Here is a 23,448-nt window from a genome sequence, read left to right on the forward strand (position 1 = left end):
CATATGTTCACAGAGATGTTTTATGAAATTGTCAAAAAATTGGATGTTGATCATTGCCTAATTTTATATAACAAATGAAAAAGCTAAGGTACAGAGAAATCAACAAATTTGTCTAAGGTCACAGGGTGAGATCAGAATTTCCACTCAAGTCTTCCTACCGGTCATCCATGATCATTTCATAATCCTGAGTTCTATTGTTGCCTCATTTTTTAAAAAATTGGAATTCTTTTGAAAGGAAACATTTTAAAGGTACTCGGCAAAAAAAATTATTAGCAAGGACTAATGAAGCATTTTGAATTGAGGAAGCAAGTGCCTTCTTCATACTCAAGTCAGTGTGATCGAAGTGTTTCAAAATAGTGAGCTGAAACTAAGGTTAAAATGACTCAGTGTAACTGATTTATAAATAATTTTGATCTTGAGAAAAGGTAGAGGACTTAGATAAAGATCTTGAAAGAGATTTCAGTGGCAGAGTCAAAGTATTCTTTCAGTCAGCAAATATTTATATTTATCGTGTGCCCGTCGTGTTCAGGGCATTATTCTAGGTGCTAGGAATTCAGTAGTGAGAACAATCGGCCAACTTTACTGTATTAACTTTTATTAAACACACCACTCAAGAACATACTGGTTCTCTTCAAGCACATATAGAACATTCTTCAAGATAGACCATATATCTGTCAGGCTATTAAATGAGGCTCAATAAATTTAAAAGAATAGATACAATACACAGTATGTTCTCCAGTTACAGTGGAATTAAGTTAGAAATAAACAACAGAAAGAAATCTGAGAACTCCTTTAAATACTTGGAAACTAAATTTTAAACACACTTCTAAATAGCACATAGGTGAAATTAAAAACATAGTTTTAACTGAATGAAAATAGAAACATATCAAATTTATGGAAAGCAGCTAATACAGTACTAAGAGTATTCTAAATGCTTATCTTAGAATGGAAGAAAGATCTAAAATCAGTAATTTAAACATCAACCTCAAGAAGCTAGAAGACTAAATCCAAGTGAAGTAGAAGGAAGGAAATTAGACCAGACACCAATGAATAAAATACTGAGGACTATATCTAACAAGAAGTGCAAAACCTGTACACTGAAAACTACAAAACATTGCTGAGAGTAGTTGAAGAAGATATAAGTAAATGGAGAAACATACTGTGTTCATAGATTAGAAAACTCAGTATTATTAAGATGGTCCTTCTCTCCAAACTGACCTATAGAGTCAATCTAATCTCTAACAAAATTCAGGAGGACTTTTCATAGAAATTGACAAACGGATACTAGATTTACATGAAATTGCAAAGGATCTAGAATGGCCAAAACAATTTTGAAAAGGAAGAACAACTTTTGAGAACTTACACTGCCTGATTCACAACTTGCTATGAAGCCATACTAATTAAGACAGTGTGGTATTGGAGAATACACACACATCAGTGGAACAGAATAGAGACAAAGATGCCAATGGGAAAAGGATAGTCCTTTTAACACAGTACTGGAATAATTGGATGTCCGTATGTAAAAACTCAAAAATTACATATATATGTATATAAAATATGTAATTTTTAGACTTTTATCTTACATAAAAATTAACTCAGAATGAGTCATATACCCAAATGTAAGCACTAAAACTACAAAACCTCTATTAAAAAACATATATACCAAAAGGATGATCTGTAAAAAGAAAAAAAAAATGTATAAATTCACCAAAATTTAAAAATACTTCCATTTTGAAATCTAAAGAAAAAAAATGGCTTTGATGAACCTAGGGGCAGGACAGGAATAAAGACACAGACGTAGAGAATGGACTTGAGGACATGGGGAGGGGGAAGTGTAAGATGGGATGAAGTGAGAGAGTTGTATTGACATACATGCACTACCAAATGTAAAATAGGTAGCTAGTGGGAAGCAGCTGCATAGCACAGGGAGATCAGCTCGGTGCTTTGTGACCACCTAGAGGGGTGGGATAGGGAGGGTGGGAGGGAGGGAGACGCAAGAGGGAAGAGAGATGGGAACATATGTATATGTATAACTGAGTCACTTTGTTATAAAGCAGAAACTAACACACCATTGTAAAGCAATTATACTCCAATAAAGATGTTAAAAAAAATTCCTTTTTGAAGAACTATTAAGAAAAAACTTTTAAAGGCTACTAAGAGAAAATAGTTTCAATCATATGTCTTACAATGGACAGGTATATAAAAAAAAATTCTTACAACTCAGTAGTAAGGAGAAATTGCAATTAATAAGTGGGTAAGAGACTTGAATACACATTTCTCTAAAGATACATGAAGAGCTAAAAAAACACATGAAAGATACCCAACATCATTAATCTTTTGGGAAATGAAAATGAAAACCACAATGTGATTCTATAATAAGTGTCTAGAATGGGTATTATTATTACTATTTTTTGCTGTACACGGGCCTCTCACTGTTGTGGCCTCTCCCGTTGCGGAGCACAGGCTCCGGACACGCAGGCTCAGCGGCCATGGCTCACGGGCCCAGCCGCTCCGCAGCATGTGGGATCTTCCCGGACCGGGGCATGAACCCTGCATTGGCAGGCAGACTCTCAACCGCTGTGCCACCAGGGAAGCCCTAGAATGGATATTATTAAAAACAGTGACTATCATATTTTGATGAGGATGCAGAGAAACTGCAAGTCTCACACGTTGGTGGGGATGTAAAACGGTACAGCTACTATGGAAAACAGTTGGGCCATTAAACTTACACTTAACTCTGCAGCTCAGTTCTTCCATTTCTAGGTATTTATCCAGGAGAAATGAGAGCATATGTTCACACATGCTTGCAAGCAGCTGTTTATAAAAGCAATATTCATAATAACTAAGAATTGGAAACTATGCAGATATCCGTCAACTGGTGAACAGATGAACATGGTTTGTTTCGTCCATATAATGGAATCCTTCTCAGCAGTAAAAAGACATGAAAAGTTTTGAGTATACCTAAATATTACTAAGTTTATAAAGTCAGGCTTAGAAGACTAGTACATGATTTTACTTATATGAAATTTCTAAAAAAGGCAGAAGGACCAGAAAGCAGATCAATAGATGCCTGAGGCCATGAGCAGGAAAGGAGATTGACTACAAAGATAATGGAAGCTTTCCAGACTGAATTATAATCATGGATAAACAATTGTATAATTTCCTTAAACTAGTCAAACTTAGACTCTGACATGTGTATGTAAATTATACCTCATTAAAACTTTTTTTTTTTGGCAAAAATCACCTGAAGGCTCTTAGACCTAAATGCAGAGTTTTGTTTCTATCCTAGTTCAGTAATTCTTAATACCAGCTCACATTAGAATAACCTTGGCAGTTATCAAAAAAGAAAAAGTCAAGCTGGGCCCTACCTGAAAACAATTAAATGCAAATCTCTGGGGAGGATCAGGGCATCAGTAGTTTGTAAAAGCACCCAAGTGTTTCAAATGTGCATCCAGTATTGAGAGCCTCTGCACTAGGCATGCTCTCTTCAACTCTAGGCTGGAGAGCCACTGTTTCTGAAAGTCCTTCAGATGCTTTGAGGCAGAAAAAGGTTTAAGGATAACTACTTTAGACCTTTAATTCCTTGTCTAGAAAATGAGGATAATATACTTGTTTAGTATATCTTGCAAACTTGTTAGACACTATTGGTAATGAAGGTAAACACTTTGTAAACTCTGCAATAGCTTTTTGTTATTCTGTCCTATCTTAAATCCTTTCTATGTCTGTGAAACAATAAAGGATCATTGTTGTTCATGATGGTGAGTAAGATCTTGAAATATCTTCTGAATAACTTCTTTATTCACTGTAGCTTTCATATTGTGTATTTTACTGTGTTTCAACTAAGAGGAAATGTATACAGTTTATGATCCTAATGTTATTTAATTGGTTGAAATAGTCATAGTGGAATCTATAAATTCTTCTACATTTTTGGAATCTTCTCAGTAGGAGGCTTCTAACACCTATTCCACAATACTATTATTTCTTAAACCATGTTAGATTCTTTCTAAAATTGAGCCCCAGGGCATTTTCTTGGAGAGTCTCTGGCAGTTTACGATTTATTTTTAAATTTACGATAAATTGTTCAAAGCTTAGTCTGATGAATAAGGTGGGGGATCAAGCTAGGCAATACATTTTTTGTAATTGCTTTATCAATGTAAAGTAATTAACATTTTTTTCTTGTGATTCCCTAGCTGACCTAAGGACCATTTCAAAAGTTGAGTCTAGAATTTACAGTGATGTAACTGTTGGAAAGTGTATAGCTTCCTAAAATGCCTACATTGAAGGCTAGATTTTATTTTATTGTTTAATTTTTGGCATAATTATCAAACTAATTGGGTATATTATTTAGTCGCTTCTTAAGAAATATATATAATACTCATCAATAATTTAGACTATTCACTTAACCAGAATATCCTGTTCCCCTAATCATCCTGGGATATTTTTCATTTTATAATATGGAATATTATTTCCTCTGTACATTAATATGATTTTGTTTTTATATTGTTGAACTGTTTTTTTTTAACATCTTTATTGGTGTATAATTGCTTTACAATGTTGTGTTAGTTTCTGCTGTATAACAAAGTGAATCAGCTGTACATATACATATATCCCCATATCCCCTCCCTCTTGCGCCTCCCTCCCACCCTCCCTATCTCACCCCTCTAGGTGGTCACAAAGCACCGAGCTGATCTCCCTGTGCTATGCAGCTGCTTCCCACTAGCTATCTATTTTACATTTGGTAGTGTATATATGTCAATGCTACTCTCTCACTTTGTCCCAGCTTACCCCTCTCCCTCCCCATTTCCTCACATCCATTCTCTGCATCTGTGTCTTTATTCCTGTCCTGCCCCTAGGTTCATCAGAACCATTTTTTTTAATTCCATATATCTGCATTAGCATACGGTATTTGTTTTTCTCTTTCTGACTTACTTCACTCTGTATGACAGACTCTATGTCCATCCACCTCACTACAAATAACTCAATTTCGTTCCTTTTTATGGCTGAGTAATATTCCGTTGTATATATGTGCCACATCTTCTTTATCCCTTCATCTGTTGGTGGACACTTAGGTTGCTTCCATGTTCTGGCTATTGTAAATAGTGCTGCAATGAACATTGTGGTACATGACTCTTTTTGAATTATGGTTTTCTCAGGGTATATGCCCAGTAGTGGTATTTTCTGGGTCGTATGGTAGTTCTATTTGTAGTTTTTTAAGGAACCTCCATACTGTTCTCCATAGTGGCTGTATTAATTTACATTCCCACTAACAGTGCAAGAAAAGAAAGGGTGTTACTGGCTTTTAAGAACCACTGAGAAACTTATTGATATAAAATATGACTTGATTTTTATTATACTAGAATTTTGTTTGCTAATGAAACTAATAGTGGTACATCTCTTCATTATAGTTCATATGTTATTCGTAAAATTTGATACAACTAAAGGACACTTGGAATTTCTGCTTCTCCCATTTTACCTATATAGTAGATCCAAAGTGGATGTTTTTTTAGTGGGAGAGGGGGCATGCAAGCCAATCAATCTCTTATAAGTTGATAGTGTAAAAATAACAGATGAAAATAGAAATGTTTTGTTGTAATCATTTTCCCTTATTTCTTTAGGAAGAGGTATGGGAATTGAATAACTATGCTAATTGTAAATCAGTTAGTCTCTGTGGTATTTACATAAAAGTTATCTGATAAGTCTTCAGTTAACATCTGCCAAATCTGGAGCAAAGTTTTTTAAATGACTACATGGTCATTATGGTTAGGGGAGTTCTTTAAAATAAACATTTTTCTCTTGAGGAAAATAAGATTGTTGTAACTACAGGCTTCAGTGATTAAAGTGCTTTATAGTACCTTCATTGGGTGACAGGATTTAAAATAAATGTGGAAAGAATATCATGGATTGAAGAGGCATATAACTTGAATTGGCAAGGTGCTAAATTGGTAAATGAATTAAGGTCACTATAACTCTTGGCAAATCTTAGTTTCAAATACAACTGGTAACAGTGTTGTTCCTTTCTGATAACCTTTATTTAAATTCCTTTTCTAGGACTGATGTTTAAGAACAGGATTACTGTTTCTATTGCTAGCTAATTGCAAAAAATTTTTTTGTACTTCATGGTTTTTTGGGGGGATAGTCTTTAACCCACAGTGTGTTCATATCTGTGAAATAAACTGTTGTAATAAAGTTACAGTAGATTTTTTCTTAGCATATATATATGTACACACACATACTATATATATACTGTATATAAATACACACATATATATTATGCATATATCTCAAAACGCTAAGAACTTTTTTAGTGAGCAGACTTTACATTCCTAAAATCATTATAAATTTAAAAACCTCAGCTTTATTGAGTTATAATTCACACACCATACAATTGAACCATTTAAAATACAATTGCATGGTTTTTAGTCTATTACAGGATGGATTATGAGTGTGCAACCATCACCACAATCAATTTGAGGACATTTTCTTCTCCCCAGAAAGCAGCCCCACGCCCATTAGCAGTTACTCCTGATTCCCATCGCCTGCTTCTCTTCCCAGCCCATAGGCAGCACTATCTATTTCTGTCTGTGTAGATTGCCTGGACACTTGATCTAAGCGTAGTCATACGGTATGTCGTCTTTCATGACTGCCTTCTTTCAAGGATAGCATAATGTTTTCAAGGTTCATCCATGTTGTAGTATAGTACTTCATGTCTTTCTATTGCTGAATAATATTTCAGTCATTTGGATATATCACATTTTATTTATTCACACATCAGTTGAAGTGTTTGACAGTTTGGGGCTATTATAAATAATGCTGCTATAAATACTTGTGTATATATTTTTGTGTGAACATATGCTTAAAATTATTTTAGATATAAACCTAGGAATGGGATTTTTGGATTGTATATTAACTATATGTTAAACTTTTTGAAGAATTGCCTAAATGTTTTCTAAAGTGGCAGTAGCATTTTACATTCCCAGCAGCAATTTATGGGGGTTCCAGTTTCTGTACATCCTCATCAACACCTGTTATTGTCTGTATTTTTGATTATAGTCATCCAAGGGATGTGAAGTGGTATCTCTTTGTGGTCTGGATTTACGTGACTGTATTGGCCAATGATGTTAAGAATCTTTCCACTCTTTCCACATGCTTATTGGCCATTTGTATATTCTATGGAGGAATGCCTATTCAGACTCCTTACCCACTTTTTGAGTTGTCTCTTTGTTATGAGTTGTAGGAGTTATTTATATATTCTAGATACAAATCCCTTATAAAATACGTGATTTACAAAAATTTTCCCTTATTTCATGGGTTGACTTTTTTTTTAATTGGTACTATTGAGCAATTAGAATACTTTAGGCAGTGATCTAAGCACTTTCCATGCAGCGTCTCACATTTAATCCTAACAGCAGCCTTGTCATATGGATACTTTTTTTTAAATTAACAAACTTTATTTTTTTAGAGCAGTTTTAGGTGCACAGCAAAACTGAGTGGAAAGTACAGAGAATTTCCATCTAGCCCATGTCCCCACACACGTATAACCTCCCCCCTTATCAACATCACACATCAGAGTGGTACATTTGTTACAATTGATGAGCCTACATTGACACATTTATCACCCAAACTCCATAGTGGATTGACTTTTCATTCTCTTGATGACGTGCTTTGAAGCACAAAGATGCTTAATTTTCATGAAATCCAATTTTCTATTTCTTTTTGTTGTTGTTGTTGCTTGTACTTCGGGTCTCATATTTAATAGATGATTGCCTAATCTAGGGTCATGAAGACTTATGCCTTTGTCTGTTTTCTTCCAAGAATTTTAAAGTTTTACCTCTTATATTTACATCTATGATCCATTTTGAATTATTTTTTTTTTACATATTGGGAGGTAGGGGGTAAGGGTCCAACTTCATTCTTTTGCATATGGATGTCCCGTTATTCCAAGACCATTTTTGAAAAGACTGTTCTTTCTCCATCAAATTGTCTTGGCACCTTTATTGAAAACCATTTGACTGTAAATGTGAGGGCATATTTCTGGACTCTCAGTTCTATTCTATTAATCTGTATGTCTGTCCTTATACCAGTGCCTCCCTGTCTTGATTACTGTAGCTTTATAGTAAGTTCCCACACTGAGAAGTATGAATCCTTTTTCACTTTGCCCTTACTACACACTGACATTCTTCTCATTTCCTTTACATTCTTCCTCATTTCACATTTTCTTCTCAGTCCTCCCAGAATGGTCATATAGTAATTTTAGATTAATGTTCATTGTTTTAATTATTATGATCTAATCACTATTCACAGTTGAGCCATGTACTATATTTTATTTTTCTTTCCTGTACAATAGTTTGTTTTACCTAGAGTTAATGATTTTCTTAAAAAATTCAATCACAAAGCCTTCCCCTAGTTGTGAAACTCCTTTCAGTACATTAAAGCATATTAACCATCCTATCAATCATGTATATGTAAGAAATCTCTTCTGGATCTTTATGACCTGCCTAATCTAGACTGGTTGGTTTTACTTTCCAGATTTGTTCCATAGCTTTTGGATCTAAGACTCTCTTCATCATAGAAATTTTGTATGCTTTCTTTGTTGGTTCCTGGGATCCTTTAATCTTCCTGTTTTTTTCATTTTCCCATTTTGGTGGAGCACATTCTCTAAAATCATCCTGAGAAAAGGTGCATAGGAGGGAAGGTGCATAGGAGGGAAATTTTTGAGACCCTCTATGCCTAGAAAAGTTTTTATTCTACCGTCTCATTTGAATATAGCATTCTAGGTTGGAGGATATTTTTCCAGTGGAATTTTGAAGGCATTGTTCCCATTGTTCCCAGTTGTCCCATTGTTTTCCAGCTTTTAGTGAGGCTACTTAGAAGTCTTGTGCCATTCTCATTTTTCATTTTTTAAATAAGAAATCTAAGTTTTCTCTGGTATTTTGTAGAATATACTTGTTCTTCTTAGTCTTCTGAATTTTCATGATGATGCCCCTTGGTGGGTCTGTTTTTATTTTTGGTGTGTCTATTTTATTCTAGCATGCCTGGAGGCTTTTTTTTTATTGGGAAAAAAATTATTATTATTATTTTTTTTTGGCTGTGCTGCACAGCTTGCAGAATCTTAGTTCCCTGACCAGGGATTGAATCCTGGCCCCCAGCAGTGAAAGTGCCGAGTCCTAACCACTGGACTGCCAGGGTATTCCCAGGAAAAATGTTCTTATCATTATTTTATTGATAATTTCCTTCCCTCCATTTTTTTATGTTCTCTCTTCTAATATTCCTGGTAGAATGTTGTTCCTTATGGTTTGTGTGTGTCTCTCTTCCTATTTTCCATTTCTTTGACTTTTTACTCTACTTTCTGATAGATTCACTGAACTTTATATGCTAACCTTTTAGTTGAAATATATATTTCTGCTTTCTTAATTTCCATGAGCTCTTTCTTATTTAGTGTTCTTTTCTTACAATTTCCTGTTCTTATTTAATGGATGCAATATAGTCTCTTCTCTGAGGATTTTAGTGCCTGATTTGTCTGTTGTTTGCTTTTGTTTTATGATTTCTTTTTACTGTATATTCTTTGCTTCCCTACAAGTCACTTTGTTTCTGTTTGCTTGCTTTGTCATATGGTTTTCATACTAGAGACTTTCCCTGACGTCCCATAGTGTTTGGCTGCCTGGTCATATTTAAGAGGGGGTATGAGAAAGCTGGTTGGAAAATCTGAGCGCATGTTTGGAGCTTGTTGGCTTTGATCTTCATTTTAGGATGATCTCACTGAGACATTAGGCAATCCCAAGGCTGGAATTCTTTGGTCCTTCCCCTAGTACTGACCGTATTTCTAAAAGAAGGCTCAATTCTGCTATCTGGCTTCCAGAACTGTGGAAGTTCTGTAGGTGAAGAAAGGTAAAGGGCCTCAATATTCACTATACAAGCATTCACTTAATGCAGTGATATTCAACTCCAACCCTAAGCTCTGTCTTGAATCTCCCAGGCCAGAGGCATTTTGTTTTACCTTCTCCAGAGAATAACCACTAGTCTTCTGGGCTGGGGAGAGGACAATCTTTTGCCTGAATAGAATAAGAAGAGGTCAGGAGCCAAACTGCTTCTCAGGTAGACTTTCAACCTCCTTTCCTATTTCACCTTCATTTTGTTTGCAGTGCCATCCCAGAGTCTCTTGTCAGGGGCTATAGTATAAATTTTGCTGCTTCCAAGCTTTCCCTATTGTTTTTCTCAGCTTCCTTAACAATTGAAAGTCTGAGGTCTGTTACCAATTGTTCATCTGCTTTCCTGCTTTCAAGGTTTAGTTGCTATTGTCTCTTCTCTCAGACATTGGTTCTTGTAGTTTTATGCTATTTTTAAATTTATTCTCATTTCATGGAATTTCAGGAGATAATGAAAATAAATGCTTATGTCCAATTCACCATCTTCAACAAAAGGGATTCTACTTCTATTTTTAGTCTCAAAGGCTTCACAGTTTTTCCTCAACCTTCACTGTAACCCTCACTTGATTTGTTTTTAAAATGCACTGGACTGTCTTAACTGACCTTCACGTTTCTGGCAAGCCAGATTAATGAATGCTCTCCAATCCTCCTGTAAAATACATTATGGATGCACACTGCAGGGACCAAAAAGCTACCCTTAAGTATATCTGTACACTTCTGCTCCCACAGTTGAGCTGTGTGTGCTTGCAGGCGTCAGTTTGTTCCACTTTAAAGAAGGAGAGGCTGGAAATAGTAGTTGATACGTTACGGGTGTGGATATATAGGAAAGACATATGGAATGCTAATGAGCCACATCAAAAGTTAATGAATGAGTACACATAGTTTTAATTTAAAGTAAAATATATATGTAAATTTTACTTTACATTAATGTAAAGTAAAACGTATATGCTTTGTGAGTATCATTTTTGTTATGATTCTCTGCTTTAACAGCTTCCTCAGTTAAATGAACAACTACTGCCCCCAATGTATTGGGTAACACCTTGTTTTGAAATAACATAGACATGTCATTATATCCTATGGATCAAATGTATGATTCTGCTATGTTGTCTGCTGAATTTTCACATACTTAACAAAATAATTGTTTTTGTTTAGTTCCAGATGTTGAAGTGAAAGGAGAGAGTTCTAGCTATTATCTCTTGTTACAAGGTAATGGCAACAGAAAGTGTAAAGCCACATTGATTCACTCAGCCAACCAAATCAATGGCTCATTTGCACTCAGTTTAATTCATGGAAAGATGAAAGCAAAGACAGAAGAGACCAAACTGAGTAAGTGTTAACTTTAGGTGGAAAACAAAACATTTTTACATTTCTTTGTGTACATACTTAACTTTTAATGAACTTATTGTCTCCAAACTCCATTTCACTTTCAGTAAATTTACTTTTATTTTAAATATTTTATAACATATTTGGACAGTTTAGAGTGCAGAGAATTAATCCCTTATACTTTATACTTAGTAAAATTTAGTAGGCCAGCCTTCAATTCCAAATAGGAAAATTTTTAGTGTTTTCCACTTTAAACAAGTATTATTTTTCTAGAATTTATTTCTTATTTTCACTTACTTTCTCTCAAGCGTCTCGTTCTATTTTATTGCCCATCTTTTTATTTTTCTCTCCAAGCTCCATGCTTTGGTTACCTATCACTGTATGACGAACTACCCCAAATGCAGCTTAATAATGACGATTTACTATAATGTCTCATAGTCCTGTAGGTTGACTGGGCTCAGCTGGATGTTTCTGTTTTGAAGATCCACATATGACTGCAGTCACACACAGCTGGGGCTTCAATCATTTTGAAGACTTAACAGGGCTTGGTGTGTAAGATGGCTCTTAACCCGCACGCGTGGTGCCTGGGTTAGGATGGCTGGAACAGATGCGAGCCTACTTCCTCTTCACGTGACCTGTCCTCCTGGCCAACTTGGGCTTCCTCACAACATCATGGTCTCTGGGGAGTCTGATTCCTTCTATGGTTGCTAACTGCTCTTAGAGCAGTTGTTCTAAGAAGCTATAAGGCTTCCTGTGACCTAGCCATTCATTGTCACTTTTACTACACCTTATTAGTTACATGAGGCCAACCTAGATTCACTGTGGAAGGACTGCACGGTGAATGAGTGGCAGGAAGTGTGATTCACTGGGAAGCCATCTTTGGAGACCAGCTCCCATACTCTGTCTGTGTTTTGTGTAAGAGTTTCAAGAGCCAAGCAGGTAGAAGAAAAGGTGGTGGAAGGAATTCTATTCTGCTACCTAAATTCTCTCAATTTAAGAAGGAGGTCAAAGTTTAAAATGCAAAATAATTTAGTACACTTATTTTCTGCTGCTCAATTATTATTATTTACTTTGAAATATGCAAGGTCAAGAAAGATGAGTAATTGACTTTTAATTATGTTATAACACATTTCTTGAGGACTGAATATTGATTTTTGTTACAAATCGTCTTAAATACTGACTTTTTTCTGTTTTTCAGGCTTTCCTCTTGACCTTTTGTCACTTCCAAATTTCTCTGGGGAGCAGCTTATACAGAGAGAGAAACAGTTAGCTAATGTTCAGGCTTTGGCTTTGAAAGAATGTCTGAGTAAGTAATGATTGGTGCATTTGATTCTGGTGTAGGAATATTGACTTGTTCAGACCTAAGGCATTGTTATTTTGTCACTTTTTCTTATACACTTTGTCTTTTAGATATGATATTCATTTGTAGAACTATTTATTTGTTACACTGAGTCTTAGTTGCGGCTTGCCGGCTCCTTAGTTGTGGCACGTGGGTTCCTTAGTTGCAGCACACAGGCTCCTTAGTTGCAGCATGCAGGCTCCTTAGTTGTGGCATGTGGACTCCTAGTTGCAGCATGCATGCGGGAATCTAGTTGCCCGGCCAGGGATCGAACCTGGGCCCCCTGCATTGGGAGTGTGGAGTCTTAACCACTGTACCACCAGGGAAGTCCCTGTAGAGCTGTTCTTGATAGAGGTGAGGTAGGGTAGAAAAGGTCTGTAACTTTTTTCCCACCAGATTCAGTATATTGCTATTGTACATTGCTTTTAACATTTATAATAATATTTGTCCAGGAAAATTTTGTTTCTCATTATTTTTAACTGTATGCTAGAAAAGACACCTAAGTTTTATTATTCTGGTTAATGTAGTAATTTTTGCAAAATTTCTCTTTATATCTTTTTGGCTATACTGGAGGATAGAGACTGCAAATAGAAGAAAATACAAATCTAGAGAAATTAATATGTTAACGTGAGCATTGATCCTTAGACTTTAATCATAACTAAGCACATTTCACATACTGAGTGAAGTTGGCACTATGGATTTTTCTTTATTCAAGAAATTGACACTTTTTTAAGGGTCGTTATTTAAGGTTTTTCCTCTATTACTAAATGTTAACTTGGTTATCAGTCTTAACATTGTTTTTATAAATAATCATTCATTAGTACCTAATCTGGACTTATTTTAAGCTAATTGATATAGAATTTCTAAGAAACTAATTCAAATTGTGAGGCCTCATTAGTTACATATAGAAAAAATGATTATTAAGTAGATACATTATAAAATGAAAAATATCACTTTTTTTTTTTTTTTGGCGGTACGCGGGCCTCTCGCTGTTGTGGCCTCTCCTGTTGCGGAGCACAGGCTCCGGACGTGCAGGCCCAGCGGCCATGGCTCACGGGCCCAGCCGCTCCGCGGCATGTGGGATCTTCCTGTACCAGGGCACGAGCCCACGTCCCCTGCATCGGCAGGCGGACTCTCAACCATTGAGCCACCAGGGAAGCCCCACTCTTTTCTTTAAAAGCATTTAAAAAATACCTTGGATTCAGTATTTTGTTTTATTCAATGGAAAATAATTTTAGAATACTTGGTCTTGATTATTCATATAAGAATTATCTACTTTTTCAATTGTACAAAGGTAATTGTGTAGTCTTAAACTCCTTGAACCACTTTTTTTTAACTATGAAAATGATATTAGCTCAAGGAAAGTATAATTAGGAAAGGCAAATTAGTTTCAATAAAAGGTACTACATATTAACCGAAGGGAAAAAAAGTAAAAATAAAGTTACCATATGATCCAGCAATCTGACTCTTGAGCATGTATCTGGAAAAGGTGGAAACTGAAGGGGGAGAGGGAGGTCCAAGAGGGAGGGGATATAGGTATACATATAGCTGATTCACTTCATTGTACAGCAGAAACTAACACAACACTGTAAAGCTATTTTACTAGAATAAGAAAAAAAAAAAGATACATGTACCCCAACGTTCATAGCAGCACTATTTACAATAGCTAAGACATGGAAGCAACCTAAATGTCCATCAGCAGATGAATAGATAAAGAGGATGTGGAATATTACTCAACAATAAAAAATAATTAAATAACGCCATTTGCAGCAACATGGATGGACCTAGAGATTACCACAATAAATGAAGTAAGTCAGACAGGGAAACATAAATACCATATGATATAACTTACATGTGGAATCTAAAAGAATGATACAAGTGAACTTATTTCCAAAACAGAAAGACTCACTGACATAGAAAACAAACTTACGGTTACCAAAGAAGACCGTGGGGTGGGAGGTGGGGGCGGTGGGGGGTGGATAAGTTAGGAGTGTGGGTTAGCAAATATAGACTACGCTACATAAAACAGGTAAGCAACAAGGCCCTGCTGTAGAGCACAGGGAGCTATATTGAGTACCTTGTAATAACCTGTAATGGAAAAGAATCTGAAAAAGAATATATATATTTATATTTATATGTATATATCTGAATCACTTTGCTGTACACCTGAAACTAACACAACAGTGTAAATCAATTATACTTCAATTAAAAAGAAAAAGGAAAAAAATGCTGAAATACTAGTATTTTTGTGGATAAAACTCCTTTATTTCTAACATCTGCTAGCTTAGTGTTATTCACTTCTTGACTTTGTTCTAGCCCTGCTAAACCCCCTTTAGGCTTTGATTCTTTGCCATAAGCCTCTGTCAGCTCTTTAAACTGAGTTCCTTCAACATCTCCCCTCTCTTTCATCTTCACCTCTCTTCCTTACCCTTCCAACCAGAAAAACTGTGAGAGTGGAAGAATGGGCAGCTATCTGAAGTTGGTGTATCTCTCCTTTGGGTAAGAAGAGTTAAGCCCAGTAAGGCCATCCCTCCTGCTTGGTTGGGAAGGGAAATATAATTATAATTAGGTTGTTGCCTAGTAGTTGTGATTGGAAGCTCTGCTGGGGGTGGGGAGGGGGAAGAAAGTGCTAAATAAATGCTGAAAATGTAGAAGTTACCAGCATCTGAGCTGTAAAACAGGCAGCATCTGTAAGGATGCCACAGCACTGGGCAAGGGCAAGTAGGGGGCCTGAAGTTGAAGGAAGCCTCAGAGCTAGTAGCTGCTGGAGACATCAGCTCTGGGGGTATCCATGTACTAGCCAGTTTGTAATCTAGAGCATTAAATCTTGATTAAGATTAATGATCCAGTTAATCTATTTATGATGGAATTATTTGCTTAACCAATCTCTCCTCTACCCAGAGAGTTAATAATGAATTGAAAATCTGGGGACAAAGATGCATCTGTTTAGATTTCAAATATCTCTAAAGACAGAGGAGAATGACAACAAAATGAAGTTTCCAACGTAAGACTATCTTAGTGTCTATTTCAGTGATTTTCAAAGAAGTGAATATAAATATAAAAGTATTTAAATCGATACAGTTAATTTATACATGATGAAAACTGATATAATAGGAACAGTTTTCTTTGGGAAAAAAATTAACATTTCAGTATCAATACAGATTGTAGTCTTTGCTGGAAAACAAAAAGTTGTTCAAATTTTTTTTGAAAATTATCAATAAGACATGGAGTAAACTTATTCTTATCTCCCCCACTGTTTATCTGAGTATACTGCATCAGAACAAGCAACTGGAAAAATCTGCATGAAAATTTACTCACATTAATGAGGTACTCTGTTTTTTAAAATAACACAAAAATCAAATAAAATTTCTGTTAGGGTTTAATTTTTTAGAATAATTTATTTTTATTAATTCTATTCTTAAAATTTATATCTAATTTTTATTTATTTGTTTATATTTTTTATTGTAGTATAGTTGCTTTACAATGTTGTGTTAATTTATACTGTACAGTAAAGTGAATCAGCTATATGTATACATATATACCCTCTTTTTTGGATTTCTTTCTCATTTAGGTCATGACAGAACACTGAGTAGAGTTCCCTGTGCTGTACAGTAGGTTCTCATTAGTTACCTGTTTTATACATAGTATCAGTAGTGTATATATGTCAATCCCAATCTCCCAATTCATCCCCCCACACTTCCCCCTTGGTATCCATACGTTTGTTCTCTTCTTCTGTGTCACTGTTTCTGCTTTGTAAATAAGATCGTCTATACCAGTTTTTTCAGATTCCACATGTGTGCATTAATATACGATATTTCTTTTTCTCTTTCTGACTTACTTCACTCTGTATGACAGTCTCTAGGTCCATCCATGTCTCTACAGATAACCCAATTTCGTTCCTTTTTATGGCTGAGTAATATTCCATTGTATATGTACCACATCTTCTTTATCCATTCCTCTGTTGATGGATATTCAGGTTGCTTTCATGTCCTGGCTATTGTAATAGTGCTGTAATGAACATTGGGGTCCATATGTCTTTTCAAATTGTTTTTCTCTGGATATATGCTGAGGAGTGGGATTGCTAGATCATATGATAACTCTATTTTTAGTTTTCTAAGGAACCTCCATACTATATCTAGATATAGATGTATAGATATTTAGATATAAACATTTAGAATGATATATAAATTTTATAATTTATGTTTTACCTGATCTTTATAATTTATAAATTTTGTATTTAGAAATATTAAGTATCTTGTTTCACTGATTTTTAAAGAAAAGGTTTAAGAATGCTGAACAATTTTTAAATAAAAAACTGTTCAGTGTGATACAAAACAAATACCAAAATAGCAGTATTGACATTTTGCTCCAGGATTGTGGCACTACTCTGAGTTTCCCACATCTTTTTTAAATCTATAGAACCCAGTGCAGCCCTGATTGGTGGTCCATCTGCTGATACTTTTAGATATTTTACACTCTATTTTTCTTAGTTAAGTCCTGAGTTATTACTAGCTTTCTTAGGAAAAGCATTCTTTTGCTAATTCGTTTTTAGACTTTAGTCCAGTATTTTTCTCCCAAATCTTTATCTGCCACTTGTGTTGCAAACTCACTTGTGTAGAGATTATTTTTCACCTAGGTAAATTATCCTGCTCATAACCCTATTAAACCTTATCTGTTTTCTCTCTCTATTGCCCAGTCATCAAGGTCAATAGGAAGTCATATCCTGCTCTTCAGATTGCCCGTTATTGTAATATAATTGACAGTTTTAATAAGCATAGGTCAGGTTCATTATTTAAGTATATTTTTAGCATTAATAAAAATTTGGGGCTAATTTCTGTAGCACATTACTTACTGTGCATCTTTCAGATGAAAGCAAATCTTTGACAACTTTTCATTTTAGATGGCTCCCAGAAGATGGTAAGAAAATAAAAAGCTTCAACTGAAGCTTCATCTTCACTAAGAAAATGTAATAAAAGCAGCATTTATTACAACTCTTACTTTGCCATTACTAATGTTCTGGACTGCAGAAATCATGTGTTACTTATTTTGGATCAGAACTGGATTGAGCCTGGCAACATCCAGGTTGGTGAGGTGGGATTTTACAGAGGCGTCCAGCTATTCCCTTGTATTATTTATGTGCCAGCCTCACACAGTGTGATGGAATATGCTTTACTCCTCTGTATCTAAGGGCACAGCACAGTGCTTTGCAGACAGTACATACTCAATAAATATTTGTTGAATTGAATTCTCTACGAATTTATAGTTCACTATTTTATTATAGAAGAAAATGTTATTAGTTCAGAAGTGTTTTAAAAATGAAATATTTTTATAAAAGTAGTACATGGGTATAGTTAAAAATTTCAAATGCAATTGAAAAACCTAAAATGGAAAACAGCAGTGCCCTGCCTTCTCCCCATCTTTCTGTCTCTGTCCACAGGCAGCTGCCCTCAGCTCTTCCGGCTGGTTTTCCTTGACCTTTCCTCCAGCTTTATGAATAACATATGTATGCTGTTATTTCTTGATTTACCAGTTTTAGACATTATCTTAATGCCTAACTATGGAACTGAATACTTAGCTTTCCCACATCAACTTCCCTTTCCCTTTCCATCCTTTACAGTGAAATCATGAATTGGGGTTAAACTAATGGTTAGTTTTAACATTTCCTCCTCCCTCTGTCCCTCCCTCTTCCTTCCTTCCCTCCTTCCTCCCTCCCTCCCTTCCTCCTTCCCTCCCTCCCTCCCTCCCTCCTTCTCTCCCTCTCTTTCTTTCTTTCTTTGTTTCCCTCTCTCTCTCTCCCTCCCTCCCTTCCTTTGTCTCTTCCTGTCTAGCTATCCATCTACCTACCTACCTATGTACCTATGTATAAGTTTACTGCTGAGTCATGTAGTATATGATGATGGTCAACTCTCCTTTCTTGTATAATCTTTTTTTTTTTTAAGGTTGATAATCACCTTATTTTTAATTTGCCTATTCTTCTGTACAGGCAAAATACTGTTATGTTTTCCCAGAGCCTCCAACATTTCTGCCACACATCTATCAGTAAATTTATTGCATGTTCAAACTCAGTAGTTCCTTTTTATGTCTCATAGTTTTTTTTTTTCTGGAGTGTTTCATATTTTACTGTATTTTAGACAAAATGCTTCCTTAGACCTACTGACATCTTAAGAGACTCCTGTTTCCTCTTCTCTTCTTTTGGAATCTCCTGTTTTCTAGACCCCTTGTCCTCCCTTTTTCTTTGAATTCCCCTCTTGTTTGGTTGGAGCATATCTTGCAGTAGCTTCCTGAGTAAAAGTTCATTCATGGGGTATACATTTTTCAAGCTCTTGCATGTCTGAAAGTATCTTCACTAGATTGATAATCCATATAGACTTCCAGGTTAAAAATTGTTTACCCTTAGAATTTTGAAGACATTGTCCCATTGTCTTTTTTTTTTTTTCTTTGGCCACGTGGCACGGCATGCGGGAGCCCTGACCAAGGATCACACCTGTGTCCCCTGCAGTGGAAAAGCAGAGTCTTAACCACTGGACCACCAGGGAAGTCCCTATGCCATTGTGTTTTATGTTGCTGTGTTCCTGTTGACAAATCTCATACTAGTCTTATCCTTTGAAGTGGCCTATTTTTGGTTTGTTTTTACCCCTTCTAGAACTTTTACCTCCAGAAGCTTTGTCTCTGAAAGCTTTACTCTGAATCATAATGTGCGTGTTCCCCTATCCCCCCCCTCCAATGTATTGAGCTGTGTATTTTTTTTTTTCTTTTTTTTTGGCGGTACGCGGGCCTCTCACTGCTGTGGCCTCTCCCATTGCGGAGCACAGGCTCCGGATGCGCAGGCCCAGAGGCCATGGCTCACGGGCCCAGCCACTCCGCGGCATGTGGGATCCTCCCAGACCGGGGCACGAACCTGTGTCCCCTGCATCGGCAGGTGGACTCTCAACCACTGCGCCACCAGGGAAGCCCTGAGCTGTGTACTTGATGAGCCATATCAACAGAAGAGTCACGTTCTTAAGTCTGAAAATTTTTACCTCTGTAATAATTTTTTCTCCCATTTTCTTTTTTTCTTTCTAGAACTCTAATTAGTTATATGTCAGCTTTTTTTGGACAGAATGCCTGCTTTTCCTTCCTGTTTCCATATTATTATCTCTTCGTTCTAGTTTCTGGGAGATGTCTTGCAGCTTTTAAAAATTTGAGCTCTCATGTGATTAATTTTAAAAAATATTTTCTTGTTCATTGACTTCCTTTATCAGAGCATCCTGTATTTGTTTCATGAGTATAGTATCTTCTCTTATTTCGACGAGAGTATTAATTATGGCAAGTTTTCTTTTGTTCCCTGGAATGTTTTTATTTCTGCTGGGCTCCTGTTTTCTTTTTGCTTGCTTTAGCCTCTCCTTTTCATCCTGGACTTTATTTTAGCTTGGAGGGGCCTAGTAAATAATACCTGTTTTCTCTCCCAAATTTGGAACCAATTGAGAAATAAACTTAAGAAACACACTGATGGAGATAAATTACTGAGTTGAAGGATATGACTTTTTAGATCTATGGTGGGTTTTCTTCTACATATACCCAGAATTGAATTTAGCCCCTGAATGACAGCCAGAGCGGGACACCTGCAGATCAACCCTGACCGGGCAGGGCCCTCACTGCATTGCAGAGAGTGTGTATCCTAAGAACTTGCTAGCTCAGATGAAAGTTGGAGAGGAAAGGTTTAATCAGAACGTGCCTAGTTTCTTCTCCAGACTAGCTCAGTGAGTGATGGGAGGGAAAGGGGAGCTGGGAGCATTACTGAATCAAAGTCCTTACACGTCTAAACATAAGACCATGGAAATGCAGAGTCCCTTCTCCCCTCAGTACCTTTCTTTAGATGTCTAGTGATTTTTTTTCTGTCTGTCCTAAGTGGGAAATTTTATGTCTCACTATAATGTAATATCTGGGAAGCTTCAAGAGTGGTGGAGTAGCTACTTAACATTTTGGTTGTGAGCTCCTATCCTTAATTCCACTGTAATGTCAGTATCAAGCTCTTTTCTATGGGGGCATTCAGTTTTTGAAAAGGAGAATCCTTTAGTCTTTTCAGTGGGGCATTTGTAGCTGCTAGCTTTCTGGCCCCAGGGTTGGAGTCTGACCTTTCAGGATGTAGACTCTTACTTAATCTCTTAGTTGTAACTCCAGCATCAGTACCACCTTTTAATGTTCCTGACATTCTGCAGTCTGAGACTCCTTTTCTGTTTCTACCCAAAAAGATGAGAGCAGAGTCATCTGGCTTGAGGGCTGGAGGCTAGATACAGAACGTCCATGTGTGTCTAGTCTTGTTTTAGCTCAGGACCTTCCTGATACCTCTGCAGGCACCCAAGTTAACACTTCCTCTGCTCTGCAAACTCTCAGTTACCACTCCAGCATTATCTTATCTTCCAAAATTTGTTGAAAACTGTCACTACTTATTGTCTTCTTTTGTTGTCCTCTTTTATTCCTCTGTTGTGATTTTAAGTTTTGGGTGGGAGAAGAAATAGATGGAAATGGCCAAACCACCACATTTAACTGAAAGTCTTACAGGTTTTATTTTCACATAAACACCAACATAAGGCTGTTCTTCATGCTCTGCAGTGTATTCCTGAAAAGTTCCGTAAACTTGCCTTTACCGTTGGTCACCTTTTAGTGTTAACAAGTCACTGTATTTCTGTTTATCTCACAAAACTGGAAATTCTACCGTTACCTTCAAATGGGACTAAATTGAAAACAGGCCTACCCAGGAACGTTAATTTGCTGGAGAGATTCATTTGTTTTATTTTTGAAAATATTTCCCATAAAAGACTAGTAGATGAGCTCGCAAGGCTTTAAAATGACAGTTATATTGTTAATCATATTGATTTGTTGTCTTACAGAAAGGAGAAAGTTAGCAAAGCAGCCAGAAGTACTTTCTGTGGATGAACTCAAAAGTCTATTAATACTCACAAGGGAATGCTTTTTCGATCATTTTGATGCTATTATCCCTAAAACAAGTCTAATAAAGACAGACAACACCTCCAATAGGTTAAATGGTAAGTTTTCTGTTACTTTAAACATTAGTTCTTTTTTGTGTGTGGCATTTATGATGGTTATTTATTATTAAAACTAATAAAATATATCAATCAAATAAAAATCTATCATAAATTTTAATAGTGATATATACTTGTATATACAAGTATGTATGTATATATAATAAGCTGTATTTTTCATCATTTAAACAGTAGAAATTCTCTGATAATTTCTTTCTTGAAGCATGTCCAGTATAATTGTTTCTGAGCAGAGGGAGAAACACTTTAAGGTGATTCCCCTTAAAACTGTTACTAAGCTACTAGAATGGATGGATTTCCATTAAGCTATGTTTTCATAAGATAAAAAAAGTAGAACCTACTCAGTAAATTTAATATAGTTAAAAGTACATATAATAAGATGCTCCACATTTGCCATTTATTATAGCAGGAACAGTACCAAGCTTCTACTGAGGGAGCAGGAAATAATTTCTATATTAACTTGCATTTCTTTCTGTTTTCCTGGTTTCCATTCTTGTGATGAATTTGAATAGAGTGAAGCTTTTCAAGATCTAACAAAGAAGCATTTGAAGATTGCCTGGCATTTTAAAAGTACAGGATAATTTTTTTGTTTTTATTCTGTGAGAATCATTTTTATTCGTACATTAATAAGAAAATGACCAAAGAATCAAGTTAATAATAATGTTTGTTGAGTGCCTTTTCTCTGTTTGATGCCATGAAGGCACACAAAGAAGTAAAAATTTGGGTCCTTGGCTTTCTACAGGCTTATGATCTGTTTGGAAAACAAAATATAAATACAGCATCTAGTGCCACATTTAAGGGCCCAGGCTTCTGGAGATAGACTGCCAGGGTTTAAATCTCAGCTTTGTCACTTGTTAGCCGTATGTCTTTGGGCAGGTTATTTAATCTCTCCATATCTCTGTTTCCTCATGTTTCAAATGGGGATGATAATATTACCCAGTTACTAGGGTTATTATGAGGATTAACTGAGTTGATACATGTAAAACACTTAGAACACAATCAGTGCCAAAAAATTGTTACCTGTTGTTTGTATTTTCATTATCACTATTGTTAATATCAGTACCAAAGTTAAATAGTGCGTAGTAATCTGAAAGATGTTGGAGACAGTATAAGGTTACTTGTAAGTGCAAGATATGTTCAGTAAGTGAGAGAGCATGGCTTCTTGGTTATAGCATGGGCTCTGGAGCAATACTAACAAGGCTGAATCCCAGCTCTGTACCTTACTCCTGTCTTTTAAATCATCTCTAGATTACTTATAATACCTAATACAATGTAAATAGTTATAAATACAATGTCAATGCCATGTAAATAGTTGCCAGCAAACACCAAATTCAAGTTTTGCTTTTTGGAACTTTCTGGAATTTTTTTTCGCCCAAATATTTTTTATCTATGGTTGCTTGAATCTGTGGATGCGGAACTCGTGGATACAGAGGGTCAACTGTACACCTACATGCAAATTACAGCAAAAGAAGCAGCAAGGTCAATTATATTTCATATTCTGACCCATTATTTGCAACCATGCACACTAGGAGTTATTAGGAATTGTTAGGGTTATTGATCCGTTTTTTTTTCTTTTTTTTGTGAAAACTCTAGCATGTGTAACAAATGAGAGTATAGACATACCATTTTATTTACTCATTGCCATAACTTGCTAAAGACTTTCATAATGCCAAATGTGATATCTGAACTCAAAAAACAGTGTCCTTTACCTGGGACTGTTGGGGCACATAAACACTGCATAAATGACTTTTCTGGATAATGCTATAAGATCACAATTTTCTGATTTCAAATACTTTAATAAGAATCTTCTAGTGTATGTTTA

The 23,448-nt window shown here is 35.8% G+C and overlaps 1 protein-coding gene across 2 annotated transcripts in view; it reads left to right on the forward strand.

Moving 5' to 3' along the window:
* Positions 1-23,448, forward strand: part of MTBP (MDM2 binding protein) — a 72,476-nt gene that overhangs the window by 23,374 nt on the left and 25,654 nt on the right. For both annotated transcript variants that reach the window (XM_059995128.1, XM_059995129.1), the window contains exons 12-14: positions 11,076-11,249; positions 12,445-12,552; positions 21,456-21,611. In XM_059995128.1, the coding sequence (XP_059851111.1) occupies positions 11,076-11,249; positions 12,445-12,552; positions 21,456-21,611 (438 nt within the window). The remainder of the gene's footprint in view (positions 1-11,075; positions 11,250-12,444; positions 12,553-21,455; positions 21,612-23,448) is intronic.

This window comes from Delphinus delphis, chromosome 17, assembly GCF_949987515.2.
Source record: "Delphinus delphis chromosome 17, mDelDel1.2, whole genome shotgun sequence".
NCBI classification, from domain to species: domain Eukaryota; kingdom Metazoa; phylum Chordata; class Mammalia; order Artiodactyla; family Delphinidae; genus Delphinus; species Delphinus delphis.